General features: G+C 39.6%; 1 protein-coding gene across 1 annotated transcript; it reads right to left on the minus strand.

Annotated features, from left to right (window-relative positions):
- Positions 1 to 6,206: 6,206 nt before the first annotated feature.
- LOC127570429 (spermatogenesis-associated protein 24-like) lies at positions 6,207 to 14,819 on the minus strand. Its single transcript, XM_052016007.1, has 6 exons — positions 14,691 to 14,819; positions 11,810 to 11,875; positions 11,298 to 11,428; positions 7,896 to 7,966; positions 7,612 to 7,714; positions 6,207 to 7,526 (listed from the first exon to the last, which is right to left on the minus strand). The coding sequence occupies exons 1-6, from the start codon at positions 14,793 to 14,795 to the stop codon at positions 7,418 to 7,420; spliced, it is 585 nt and encodes a 194-aa protein (XP_051871967.1). The 5' UTR covers positions 14,796 to 14,819; the 3' UTR covers positions 6,207 to 7,417.
- Between the last annotated feature and the right edge of the window lie 79 nt (positions 14,820 to 14,898).

Raw genomic sequence — 14,898 nt, forward strand, 5'->3', positions numbered from 1 at the left:
ATTCATCATTAAATTTAACAATTTGAGATAACCAGCCTTTCCAGTTCGAGTGAGCTCAAGTGGAGTTTATTGTCATGTGCACAAGTATGCTGAGTTACAGGTGCAATGAAAAACTTACTTGCAGCATATCACAGGCACATAGGTTCAGACAATGCACAGAACATAAATTATACGAGACTGTGAAGAGAAAAAAGATTATGCAAAACGAGACATCAGTGCAAAAAAAATCAAAGACAGTGCATAGTAGTACAAGAGGGGTCCATAGTGTTCTGTTGCTGAGGTAGGATTAAGGTTGTGCAGGTTTGTTCAAGAACCTGATGGCTGTAGGAAAGTAGCTGTTCCTGAACCTGGTGATGTGGGACTTCAGGCTTCTGTACCTCCTTCCTGATGGTAGCAGTGAGAAGAGAGCATGAGCATGACCCAGATGGTGAGGCTCTTGATGATAGATGCCACCTTCTTGAGGTGGCACCTTCTGTAGATGCTGTCAATGGTGGGGAGGGCTGTGCTGGTGATAGACTAGGCTGTGTCCACTACTCTCTGCAGGCTCTTGAGTTGCAATTGCCGTATCAGTCCTTGATGCAACCAATCAGGATACTTTCAACAGTGCAGCTGTAGAAGTTTGTTAGAGTATTTGGTGACTTGTCAAATCTCCTTAAGTTTCTAAGAAAGCAGAGGCATAGGCATGCCTTCTTTATGATTGCATCTATGTGCTGGGCCCAGGACTGGTCATCCAACGTGCTAATGCCCAGGAATTTGAAGCTGCTTACTCTTGCCACCTCTGACCCACCGATGAGAACTGACACGTGGTCTCCTGACTTCTCCTTTCTGAAGTCAACGATTAACTCCTTGGTTTCATTCACATTGAATGTGAGGATATTATTGCAGTACCTCTCAACCAGATGTTCTATTTCACTCTTGTATACTGACTCATCACCTGTTATTATGTCAGAACTGACCAATTCTTATGAATCATCATCAGTCTGTAATATTAACTCAATTTTTCTCTCTCTATAGGTGCTACCTAGCTAGCTGGTATTTCTAGCTTTCTCCTTGTATTTCTGATTGTCAGCATTTCACAATTCCAGCAATTCCTCTCTCTCTTTTGTGCTCATTCATTTCCATCTTACTACATCTTCTCCAGACAGATCAGCTACAATTAACAAGCCTTCACCAATATCTCTCAGCTAGCATCACCATATTTGTGTCATTCAATCTACCAGACAATCCATTTTGTTTCTCCATTGCTCCCCTTGCTTTGCAACACAAAATGTGTTTGATTTCTAACTTTTCCCAGCTTGATAAAAGGTCATCAATCTCAAATGTAACTCTGTTGCTCTGTCCACATAGGCCTACTGAGTATTTCTAGTGTTTTTAGTGTTTTCTTATTTCAGATTTTCAACATCAGCAATTTTTTTTCCTTTCCTTTCAATTAAACTACAAGATTTGCTGGACAACCATCTTGAGCCAAAAATCTTTGTGGGAAGGTTTTCAAAAGTAAAAGCCATAAAAGAAACACATCAGTTTGAAGATCAGCCTGCATATGTTAGGCCCATTAACTGAAGTACCAATTAACTCACAGCTCACCTTAAAAGGTGACCCTACAGAACAGAATGGGAAATTTGACTAATTACTGTAATTAAGTACATATCCCACAATGAACCTTATGAATCACCTATTATGGTTATTGTAATATAATTCTAAAAAGGTAATGGATATTTCATATGGAGTACAATTTAAATCAAAGAATACTCAACAGCACACTATCAGCTACATTCTATTAAAAGAAACATTCATTTTCATCATGATTAAGTGCTTGGCAAAGTTAACAATTGTAATCTAAATTCCACATTAGAAATGGTCAGTTTCCATCATTAAATCTACTACTTTAGATGACAACAGAAAGCCACACAAGGTCTTTTACCTGATAAGTTAACTGTTATCCCTGAAACATTAGAATTGTTTCACCCAGAGGGTGGTTGAAGTCCGGAAAACACTGCCAAAAAAGTTGGTGAAAGCAGGTACTCTCATAGCATTTAAGCAGCATCTGGATGAGCATTTGAATCACCAAAGTATGGTAGGTTACAGACCAAGTGCTGGTAAATGGGATAAGTATAGACAGGTACTTGATGGTTGGAATAGTGGGCCTAAGGGCCTGTTCCTGTGTTGCATGACTCGGTGGTCTTTCCAAAAGTGATGACTACAGTTTCAGTAAACCTACATTTGACAGCCCTCTTCCTTAATTGTGTACTTCAGGTTCATAAGACTTCACAGGAAGGTATCTGATCCATTGTGCATTAACTCTCAAAGGTCATCACTGAATAATCAACCCACTTGGCTGTTATTTCAATGCCCCTTCCTCAAAGGTAAGTATATTTATCCACCTAATGTAAAAGCAGAAAATCCTGGAAATACTCAGCAAGTCAGGCCGTGCCCTTGGGAAGAAAAACAGGGCACTCTGTTGCTCTTTCCATAATGTGGCCTGACCTGCTGAGTACTTCCAGCATTTTCTGTTTTTTGCTTTAGATGTCTAGCATCTGCAGTTTAGAGTCATAGTATAACAGAATTTTACAGCATTTAAACAGAGCATTCTGCCCAACTCATCCACGCTGACCAGTAGGCACCATCCCGTACTAATCCCATCTCCCAACACTTGGTCCATAGCATTCTATGCCTAAATGATTCAAGGACTCATCTTGACACTACTTGAGTGATTTATATTTATCTACCTTAATTTTATAATGCATTCCCCCACTTCCAACAGTGTAAGGCTTTTTACAACCTAATTTTCACTACATAAATAATGCTTCCCCTTACATTCTGCTTTCTTCCTTCAGTGATGATCTTAAATCTATAACTTCTATTACTCTTTCCCTATTTGTCTTATCAAAACTTCTCATTTATTGACTGTAAAATTGCTTGGGCACCCCAAGGTTGTGAAAGAGTCCATACACATGAATACATTTAATTTTGAGAGGAGACAGACATGTTATCTGAAACGGTAGCACTTCAGATTGCGCAGTACTCCCTATTTTATGTTCTTCTCATCAACCTACCAGTTATAGTTGCATCTGATCATTTACCAGTGGTAGGAGTGACCATCATGCAATCCTTGTAAAGTCCAATCTTCATACTAAGAACATCTACTATCATGTTATGAGGTCATACAAACTGTGCTAAATTGGATGGACTCAGAACGAATCGGACAACTCAAAACTGGGAATCATTAAGCACATGGATTATCAATGCTGTGTAATTGTTGTCCACTAACCCTCAGCCAGGCTAATTCAAGCCAAGAGATCAACCCTGGTTCAATAAGAGTATAAAGACATGCCGGGAGCAGCACCTGACATGCCTAAAAATGAAACAAAGAATTCCTGATGAAGGGTCTTCAACCTGAAACATTAACTGTTTCTCTCTCCACAGATACCAGCTGAACCTGCTGAGTGTTTCCAGCATTTTTTGTTTTTGTTCCAGATTTCCAACATCTGCAGTTTTTTTTAATTTCCATATCTAAAAGTGATGAGTTGCCAACCTGCTGAAACTGCAGCAAAGGACTACATTTGTGCTAACCAGCAAAAACAGCATGCAGTGGAGCCAAGCAGTCCAACAATCAACACATCTGATCAAAGCTCTACAGTCCTACCACATCTAGCCATGAACCATGGACAATTGAACAGCTAATGGGAAGAGGTGGTTCCAAGAACATCCCCATTCTCAAAGATGGCAGAACTCAACATACGAGTCTTAAGTGCTTTGTTACATTATCTTTAAGAATGCTTCTAACATTTTCCCCAAGATAGATGCCAAGCTAACTAACCTGTAGCTGCCTGCTTTGTCTCCCTCCCTCTTTGAATAACAGAGTTACATGTGCTATTTTCCAATTTACTGGAATCTTCCCCGAATCCAAGGAATTTTAGAAACTTAAAACACATCAACCATCTCACTAGTTACTTCATTTAAGCCTACTAAGACAAACATTTGTCATAGATTTCCAAGTGCCATTTTACTTTCTCTATTCATCCAAGGAATTTCAATATCATTATTCCAACAATTTTCCACAACTCATTTAGGAAAACTTGTTCTGAGCTTCAGGCAGGGTTGAAATATTGTTCACCTCAACGTAGAAACATTGAAAGTAGGATCAGGAGTTGACCGTTCAGGTCTTTGAGCCTGCTCTCCACTTCAATCATGGCTGATCATCTATCTCAATAGCATATCTGCACCTTTACCCCATATCCAATAATGTCTTTGCACCTAAAGATTTATCTACCCACTTCTTAAAAATATTCAGGAACTAGGCTTCTATGGCCCTCAGTGGTAGCAAATTCCCCAGGTTCACCACCCTCCAAGTAAAAACAATTCTTCTAATCTCATTTCTAAATCTCTTGCCCTGAATCCTAGGACCATGACCCCCTCCCCCTTATCCCACACATCCCAGCTGGGGAAACATCCTCCCTACATCCAAGCTATTTAGTTCTGTCAGAATTTTGTAAGTTCCAATTATATCCCCTCTCATTCTTCTGAGATCTGATAAATACAAACCCAGTCAACTTAATCCCTCCTCATATGGCAGTTCTGCCATCCCAGGAATCAATCACTGAACTTCACTGCAGTCCCTCTGTGGCAAGTACAGTTCATTCATAGCTAAAAAACAAAACGGCACATAATTCTCCAGGTGTGGTCTCACATGGTGCAATACAATTCTAGTGCTTTAAAAGGTAGTAGTGACTTTCTTCTTTCAATATGTTATCAGTGCCTGGCACTTGACAACATTCAAGCCTGAGTTGACCAGGTCGTACTTATGGTTGGTGTTAACAGATGACTTCTCAATAATGTCCTCAGGAAATTATCCAAAGTCTTTCTGATCATAAACAGCCTGACTTCTAGGATGGGAATGTTTTCAGAACCAGCATAGACTCAATAGGCTGGATGATCTCCTTACATGTTGTGAAAAATATGAATAAACCTTTTAAAAATTACAAAAAGATATTCCTTCATTTTTAAAATATGTTATGTTTTGTGAATTTGGATATTCAATCAATCAGGCAGATAACCATTCAAACTCTATTATTAACTACGACTTGCGTGAAAATAAATTAACAATATAAACTGCCACAAATTAACATCAATAACCAAAAAAATCAATTTGGCATAAACCAGCTTTAAAAAAATACAATTAAACTATACAAGTAGAGTCATAAAGTAATACAGCATGGAAATGGGCCTATCGGCCCAACTCGTACATGCCGACCATGGTGCCCACCAAGCTAGTCCCATATGTCTGCGTTTAGCCCATGTCCCTCCAAATCCCTCCTATCCATGTACCTATTCAAATGTCCTTTAAATATTGTTATTGTACCTGCCTCAAGCACTTTATCTGGCAGCTAATTCCATATACAGTATGTATCACCCTCTGCATGAAGAAGTTGCCCCTCAGATTCCTTTTAAATCTTTCACCTCTCATCTTAAACTTATGTCCTCCAGTTTTTAGCTCCCCTTCCCTGGGAAAAAGACTATGTGCATTCACTTTATCTATATTCCTCATGATTTTATACACCTCTATAAACGTCACCCCACAATCTCCTACATTCCTAGAAATAAAGTCCTAGCCTGCCCAGCTTCTCCCTATAACTCAAGCTCTCGAGTACTGGCAGCATCCTTGTAAATTTTCCCTGCACTTTTTCTAGTTTAATATGTCTATTCCTGTACACAATACTCAGCAACATCTTGTACAACTGCAACATAACATCCCAACTCCTATACTGAATGCCCTGAATAAAACTCAGTGGCACATATTGTGAATTTTGACAGATTAGTTTCAATGACCTTAATAGTCTTTGCTATTGAAGGAAAGACATCTATTTTATGAACATTTCCTGCAGTGGCAAATTATTTTGCATCTTTTGCATACACTTTCTGACATCTTTTTAAGTATACTGTCCTTCCCAGTACAAGACCAATTGCAGTCAGAAAGATATCAACTACTAAAAGGGAAGGACATGGTGAGTATGACAGCACCTTTAGCTATTCAGTTTATACACACACCATAGAAAACTGGTAATGTTACTTGCACTCCCTTCATCATTGAAGATTCTAGACATTTCAATATACTGGGTACAACATTTACACAAAAGAAAATTAAAGGCAATGAACATTTACTTCTTTGAAAACAAAAGTTCTGTAAACAGAACTCTCAATAGTGACTGTAACTAAACCATAGTCCTGGGGCTGTCACGATCAAAGAAAGTGCTCTAAGATTGCTGAAGCGATAAAATGCTTTATATTACATCTTTAGAATTAAAACACTTGTAAGTAACACAAATAATATTGTCGATAAACTTGGTTCAAGAACAGTGAATCTAAGACAGAATGCTGATAAGGCCCTACTATTTTGATTCAACAGGTGCAAATACAAATAAAGACTATATTCATGATAAACAGTGGCAAATTTAACTGCATTTCACTCAGTTTATTGACAAAAATGCATCTCAAGTCACAAGGTCAGGAATATTGACACCAGAAAGGTTGTCCAATGGTCAATCCATTTGACAGTTCCTTGGTGGCGGATTTATCCAGTATAATGCCAGAAATTTTGGAATGCAAGCCCATAGCTCCCTCAAAGTGGCAACAGAAGTAGATAGGGTGGTAAAGAAGTAATACTTGCCTTTAGCGGTTGGAGCGTTCAATATAAAAGTTGGGAAGTCATGTCACAGCTGTATAAAACTTTGGTCTGGCCATATTTGCAATATTGTGTACAGTTCTGGTTGCTGCATTACAGGAAGGATGAAGAGGCTTTGGAGAGGGTACAAACGAAGTTCACCAGAATGTTGCCCGGATTAGAGAGTATGAGCTTATAAGGAGAGCTTGGAAAAACTTGGATTGTTTGCTCTGGAGCAGTGGCTGAGTGGCAACCTGATAGAAGTATATAAAATTATGAGAGGCAGAGGTAAGTAGAGTCATCCGTGCTGGGAAAAAAGAAAGTCAAATACCAGGGGGTATGGATTTAAGGTGAGAGGGCAAAAGTTTAAAAGGAGATTTGCGAGGCAAGGTTTTTTAAAAAAACTACACAGAGAGTGGTAAGTGCTTGGAACCAGCTGCCAGGGAGGTGGTGAAAGTAGATATGATAGCAACATTTAAGAGGCATTTAGACAGGCACATGAACAGGCAGGGAATGGAGGCATGTGAACCATATGCAAACAGGTGGGATTAGTTTAAATTGGCATCATGGTCAGCACAGACATCGTGGTTCGAAGGGCCTGTTCCCATACTGTATTGCTCTGTGTTAAATTATGATTGCAACTTTTTGCTGAGAGCATCAGTTTCATCAAAACAATTCAAAATTTAACCAGTTGATAAATGATATTGTAACATTGGAGGAAATATTCAGGAATTTTTTTAAAAGTCTATATACACAGGACTACTTTGAGGTAAGAAACTTTCCACGTGCTTTCCTCTTTTTTCCTTCCAGTACACGTTCAATATATTCATTTTGCTGTTTCTGTATTTCAAACTCAGTAACCTGTTGTCTAAATATAAAACACAAACATCAGTTCTTTGCAATTAAACATCACAACATACTGAAGCCCTTGCAGGACTGCTTTACATACTTACTTCAATGTAGCTTTCTGTTTTTCAAGTTGATGACAAAGTTCTTTAATCTGATCTTCTTTGCTACTTAAAATGTCTTCTTGCTTTTCTATTTGACTTTCAATACCTGGAAAAAAATAGCTAACAATTACTTTTTTAAAATTTCCTAGACTGGCTGAATCATCATTTCACATAATCTACCACAATTGTAATTGTTGAAATCCATATGCTTCAACTAATAGACATACATCTCATCATATTTTGGAAAGAAATAAAGTACATACACTGGGAAATAATTATTGACTTACCATTGTACTTGCTTTTTAACTTGTCATTTTCATTTGACTCCTTCATTGCCTTGTTTTTAATACTTTCCAATCTTCATAAAAATGAAAATAGGCATTATAAATCACAATGAAAATAATTTATTGATATAGGATTAACTTATAATAGAACACCAAATATGTTAATCAAGAAGCGAAAAAAAAAATTGCTGGAAATCCAAAACAAAAAGAAAAGGCGAATTTGTGGACCAGTTAGCATCTCTGGAGATTACGTTTCATGATGCTAGGTGTTAGGGAGAAACAACCACAATTGGAGGTTCAAGTGTAATAGCCATTAACACAAACAAGAACCAGCCTTCAAACTGTTTTCAAATGTAACTGACAAGCAGTAAATGGTCTTGAAATTACAAAGACAGCTGCATAAATAGAGCTTAAGAGAACAGACTACTAGCTGTATATTTCATTCTAAACAGAAGACGAATTAATAGGTATGCTTCGGAGAAATGACAAGACAATCTCTTAAGTGACAGGTGTACAAAGGTACTTAAATAATGTGATGTCCATCAATACAATAGATTGCAATAAATTGTTCAAGGCATTGGAACCAACCATTAGAAGTGAGACTTCTTGAGCTTTGTGCTATTGTAACGCAAAAAGATAAAAAGGGCTTTATTAATCAGACTACATCAAAACCCATTGGATGTGATCCGTGAAGGTTACAGGCTGGCTATTTTGCCGCTCAACACATGGTCATTTTTATCAAATGATACTTGAATGTATATGTATCAAGAAAGCCACCTCTCAAAATACTGTGATTAAAATAAGGATGTTTGGGTGCCAAGAGTTTCTTTATCTTCAAAAGTGTTTAAACAATAATGTGAACTACCTTGTCCCAACAAAGATGTTTGAATATACAGAGTTGGTCTTGTCAGTTAAAATGTGCTTCCATTATATACGTGCAATTCTATGGAGCCATTTGTCCACACCTAAAACATTCAAGTAAACAATGCAATTCTAACTATTGAAATTGTTTTCAATCATCTGCTGTTACCTTTGTACTTAAAGGGTAAATTGGTACAAAATCTCAATGTACTTTGAGTCTAGGGATGGAGACTCTTCCACAAGATTCTCTCCCCAGGTCTCCCTGTGTTTGCTTGTGCTGGATAAAATCTGTTACGTCTGCACTCCAGTCTCGGTGTGCCTCATTCAAAAAGCACAACACTAGAGATAACCAGCACCTAAGGAAATCCCTCTTAGATTCCAATTCAAAATACTTCAATGAGCTAAATCCTGGGTCAGCAGTGAGTGAAAAGCCATTCACCCAGATGCACTTCCCATCCATTTTGTGATTGGGAAGCAAATTTGTTATCTTCTTTCAATCACTTGAAAATTTTAATTTGCAGATTTTGACACTAATGGAAGAAATGCAAACTTAAATATTTCTACTGCTTAATGGGACACATCATTGTTGTTCCATATATTTCCTGCATTCTTATTAGCTCTTCAATGGTTAGTTTTCACAATTCATTTCCTAAATTTTTAAGTTGCAGTGATAACAGCACTTCCTTTCCTTCCTTGTCATTCTATTTCAGAATTTGTGCAAATGTTGGTCATATCTTGCTGGTAAATGGCATTGATTTCACTGCAAATAACAATAAAACTCTGATAACCCAGGTTCTTCCTGTGGCTCAGCGGGTACTGACTCCCGTAATCCCTTTCGCACTTCAACCCCCGCCTCCCACGCTCCCTTCCACATACTGGGGTCTTGGTTTCTGTGCTCCCCTGAAGCTTAGCTGGTTCTGTTTCCTGTGCTCCCTTGAAACTTCCTGGGTTCACTGGAAAAATTATTATTCTACTGTGTAACATCAAAAACAAAAAGGTGTTAGAAGTGTGTTGGAGCATCAATAACATCCAATAATCCAAAAGACCTGCTGGCCTGGCACCACCAAAGTCACGAGCATGTTGTAATAATGGAGTTTTATTGCATCAGCATTTACCTACATAAATGCAAGCAAGTTACCACCTGCAGATTCAAACCCGAAATCCTGAAATCACATCCTAGCTGACAGATTCTTGACAGTGCATCTGTCAATGTTTGGAATCTGCATGGTATCCAGAGATAGGAACACAAACTTGACGAAATTTCCTAAATTTAATGCTCTCAGATCCTGGGTTGGCTTAAACCTAACTTGCAATTACAAATTTGCTCATATCAATTTTAATTTTAACATTGTAATGAAGAAAGAAATGAGGGAAAAGGCAATTTATTCATTATTTTTAAAAGGTGTTTCTTGTAATACTTTTTAAACATAAAACAGTACAGGCATGATGCCAATTTGAACTAACCCCATCTGCTTGCCCATGATCCAATTTTTTTCATTCTCTGTATGTTCCTGTGCCTGCCTAAATGTCTCCTAAACATCAGTATCATATCTGCTTCCACCACCCCCACTTGGCAGCGTATCCCAGGCACCTACCACTCTGTTTACAAAAACTTGTCTTGCAATTCTCCTTTAAACTTCCCCCCAGCACCTTAAATCTGTGCCCTCTAGTATTTGACATTTCCACCCTGGAAAAAAAGATTTTACCAACCCTATCTATGCTTCTAATAATTTTATATACTTCTATCAGGTCACACCTCCATTTCAGACACTCCAGAGAAAACAATCAAAAGATTGATTTTAATCTTTGCGATTTCTTAAATAATTTTAAATATTTTTGATTGTACATTTCATTCTAGAGTTTGTCTCACTGTCAATAGTTTTTAAATGCTTCTAGATATCAACAGGCAGCAATGGGTCTTGTTTTGGCCCACTTCCATGATCCAAAAATATCAAACAAGGCCCAGTATCTGGTAGGACCTGACCAACAGTTTGGCCTTAGAGATATGAAGTGAGTGCAGGGTAATGGGTACATAAGTTGCAAATAAGTGGCAGATCCCATTTCACCAGCAGATGTTTTTCTCTGCAAGTATTCAATATCCCATTGCAATCAAAACTTCAATAGAGCAGACCAACTTGATCATAGTCCTCAAATATGAGGACCGTGCATGCCAGCAACAGATAAAAGAAAATCACAGAAAAAATTAACACCATGAAATAAGGCTGCATTAGTTATACCCTACCTTCTAGTCTATTGCAACTGGTCAGTATTTAAGATCACACAAGCATAAGATGTCCAAAACGTTAATAAGGGTTGCACTTATAAATACAATAAGAAAATCTAGCTACTGCATGATGAATTCTATACCTTTCAAAACAGTAAAATCAGCACCAAAAATTGCCACAATAACTCTAATGAAGCAGAAAATTTTGAATGACATTCATATAGCACTTTCTATGACCTCAACACATCCATCAGCAGTTCAATAAATTAATTCATGAAAAATAATCACTGTTTGCGTCTAGATAGGAGCAAAGAACTTACGCATTTTCAAAGGCCTTCTTTTCCCGCTCCAGCTGTTTCATTAGAATTTCAATTTCACCAAGTGAAAATTGCAGTTTTTCAGACTCCTTGGAAAGTAATGCTTTTGTTTTAGCATGTTCAAGTCTTTCATTCTGTAAATAAGTGTATCAGAGTTAACAGAAGATTCCTTTTCTCAGGTACAAATGATGCAAGATTGGCACTTTATAATGTGATTAAGAAGGGGTTCATTACAATCACTTTACACATCATTCAAGGGAATAATAGCTAGTTTCAATTATGGCAGGAAATGGTCACCAGAGAAAGGTATTGCACATTATGAATCAATTGAAGACAATATTTTAGATATAGCTGAAATATATCATAGAAGGTTCAGTGAAGATCATTCTTTTACCTGAATCTCTGGTAGGGACATCTAACAGATAAGTACACTGGTACAAAAAATGATTAAATATTGAATAAAAAAAATACTTACATTGTTAATGGTTCTTCTTTATTAGTTTAAAAATTCTCACCTCCAATTCTTTCACAACATCTTCATACATCTTTATGCTTACTGATTCTTCTTCTCTATCCTGTATCTAAATATGCAATATATTTTAGTACATTAGTAAAATTTGTTATCAAAACAAAGAATGTTTGACCCTTTCATGACTGCTGACCTGATAGATGCCAAATCATTAACAATCAATGACTTTATACAATCAGGTCAAATCTAGGGAAAAATATTTTGTTGTTTTGCCTCTTATAACAGTTTAGATGGACAACCTAGAGTAGATTCCCAGGATGATGTTGAAGCTGCAATCTAGCTAAATAATAGCAACAAAACATTAAATCTGAGTACAGTCTAATAGTCATCAAAATGATAACCTGGAAAGACTGTTTGGGTCCCTGGCTGGTGAAGCAGTGATTCACTTGCACTTCTTCCAATGTAATATACTGAATATGATGTTCACAATGTGGCCAACACTGGCTGATCGATTTGCAGAACACCTGTGTTCCATCCACAGGGGTGACCCTGAGCTTCCTGTTGCTTGCCACTTTAATTCTTCATCCCACTCCTACTCTGACATATCAGTCTGTGGTCTCCAGCAATATTTCAATGAAGCCCAATACAAACCTGAGGAACAGCACTCCATCTTCTGTCTGGGTATGTTGCAGCTTCTGGACTTAATATTGAATTAATTCTCCAACTTCAAGTAACTTGAATTTTGTCTGCATCAGTCATCTACCTGTGATATTGGCTCAGCTTGCTTATTGTTTCTCCCCCCCGCCCCCCAATTCCCATCCCACCCAACCCCCACTCTAGGAATGGAGGATTTCCTCAGCCTGACCTTCTGAGCATGAATTCCTGCTCCGCATTTCACAACCCCTACATTTTTCTGTCTATGTTCTCACTCTCTAACTGTTCCCATTCACTCATTGACAAGATGACCTTGTTTACAGCTTATCCCCATGGTCACTGCGATTTTACCTTATTAGAGATATTCTCCTCCCCACTTCCCTGCATCTTAACAAACTTCTTTTGTCTCCTTCCCCAGTTTTGTCCTGAAACCTTAACTCGGTTTCTCTTCCCACAGATGCAGCCTGACCTGCGGAGTGTTTCCTGCAATTCTGCTTTTATGTTAGATTTACAGCATCTACAATTTTTTTTGATTTTCACATCTCCCCTTCGAGTTCAACTTTGTGTCTTGGGCTTTGCTCTTTTATCACTTCAGATAAACAAAACAGAAAAATTATCAAAATCATACTGGCTGCATGTGAAAGTGAAAAAGTAATATCAAAATAAACAAAACAGAAAAATTATCAAAATCATACTGGCTGCATGTGAAAGTGAAAAAGTAATATCAAAATACAACTGTAAGCACTCTTCCCTACATGTTTGCATTTTTGATAGGAATTCGTGTTGTACTATAAATATCCATTCTATAATGATATATTGCGATGTTACCTCCAAAGGAGTCAAAACACAGCTTGACAAGTTTGCACAGACAGTTCCTGCAATATATGAAGCACTGGAATTTATGAGCAAGTACGGATAGAATGCATGAGTTTCAGTGAATGAATTACATCTGTGTGCCCTGATTATCCTCCCTCTTCTAACTCGTTTGACGTTATATTGTAATTGTTATTGACTGTGAATGCAATGGCACAGGATATTAACATACAAATTAAGACACTATAAAGTGACCTGACACTGAGATCTGGGTACTGCCCATAACAGAATACTGCCAATCAAAGGATAACCACCAATAAAGTAAACAAAGCGTCAAGAAAGAGAGTCCAGAATGGTGATGCAAGTGTGGAGTTGTGAGTGGGGCGGGTCAGGTTGTATGGGAAGTTGGAAAGGGTGAGTGTGGAAAGAAGAGGGGAAAAGTCAGAGGGAAGGTGCAGAGGAAGGGAACAGGAAACATCGAGAGCATATGCCAGTGTGGATCATGGTGAGGGGAGAAAATTGGGAGGGGAAAGGGGATGCACGGAGAGAAGGAGCTGGGGAGGGAAACTAAAGCATGTACAACAGTAGTGGTGGATTGGCTGTGGAGAGGGGAAAGAGGAACATTCCTGGGGAAGGTGCCCATGCAACTCCTGGAAGATGCACAAGGATCCACATATCCTGTGGGGAAGTAGGAAACATCAGGTGGTTGAAGTTTATCAAATACACTCCAAGGGACAAGGGGCAGGAAAGTACAGGGAGATGCACATCACACTGGGGGGTGGGAGCAGAGGATTGAGCAAACACTTGGGGGGGACAGGGAGGGGGAAAGCATAGGAACCATTCGGGGGGGGGGGGAATCAGAAGGATGGTTCTGAGCATCATTAAGATGAAAGAGGTCTGAGCATCTGCTGGACTGTCCCACTCGGGGGTGGGGGGATGACAGGGTAGAACCGAGCATCTACTGGAGTGGAGGGTCCCACGTCAACTTGGGGAGGTGGTGGTGGTGGTGGTGGGGGTGGTGACTGGAATTGGGAGCGAGCATCCACAGGAATAGAGGGTCCCATTATCACCCAGGATCATGGTGGTGGGGATGGGGGTGGTGACATGCGGGGGTGGGGGGGGGGAAGAGGGGGAGCATCCAGTGGAAAGGAGGGTCCCAGCATCATCCAGGGACGTGCTGGTGGGGATGGGGGAGGGGAGAGGGAATGGGGGCAAGCATCCACTGGAATGGAGGGTCCCAGCATCACCCAGGGGCGTGGTGGTGGGGATGGGGCTGGTGACTGGGGGAGGGGGTGAGCATCCACTGGAATGGAGGGTCCCAGCATCACCCAGTGGGGCGGTGACTGGAGGAGGAGAGGGGGAGGGGTGGTGACTGAGAAGGGCCGAGCATCTGCTGCAGGCCACCTGCCGCTGAATCAAGGCCAGGGCACGAGCAAGGGAAACGCAAAGCCACCCCTCACCATGGCGCCGAAGCTTTCGATCTGCTGCTGCTGGATGAGCACGACGTCCTGCAGCTGGCTGTGGACCACGCTGTGGGTCCAGGCGTCGGCGGCTGCCTCCGCCATCGCCCATTCAAACCCCGCTCGGTCCCACCCAGCCAATCACAAGGCGCGTTACGGCAGCATCAGCGAATCCGACCAATAGAAACGACCCTTGCGAAGCGACGCT

This window comes from Pristis pectinata, chromosome 1, assembly GCF_009764475.1.
Source record: "Pristis pectinata isolate sPriPec2 chromosome 1, sPriPec2.1.pri, whole genome shotgun sequence".
NCBI classification, from domain to species: Eukaryota; Metazoa; Chordata; class Chondrichthyes; order Rhinopristiformes; family Pristidae; genus Pristis; species Pristis pectinata.

Bases quoted from the DNA above. Each gene is read 5' to 3' on its own strand.
- LOC127570429 (XM_052016007.1), bottom strand. From the start codon at position 14,795: ATGGCGGAGGCAGCCGCCGACGCCTGGACCCACAGCGTGGTCCACAGC. The intron at 7,715-7,895 runs GTAAGTCAATAA...ATTTTTTTCCAG, and splicing joins GTTAAAAAGCAAGTACAATG to GTATTGAAAGTCAAATAGAA. The intron at 7,527-7,611 runs GTAAGTATGTAA...TTTTATATTTAG, and splicing joins AAACAGAAAGCTACATTGAA to ACAACAGGTTACTGAGTTTG.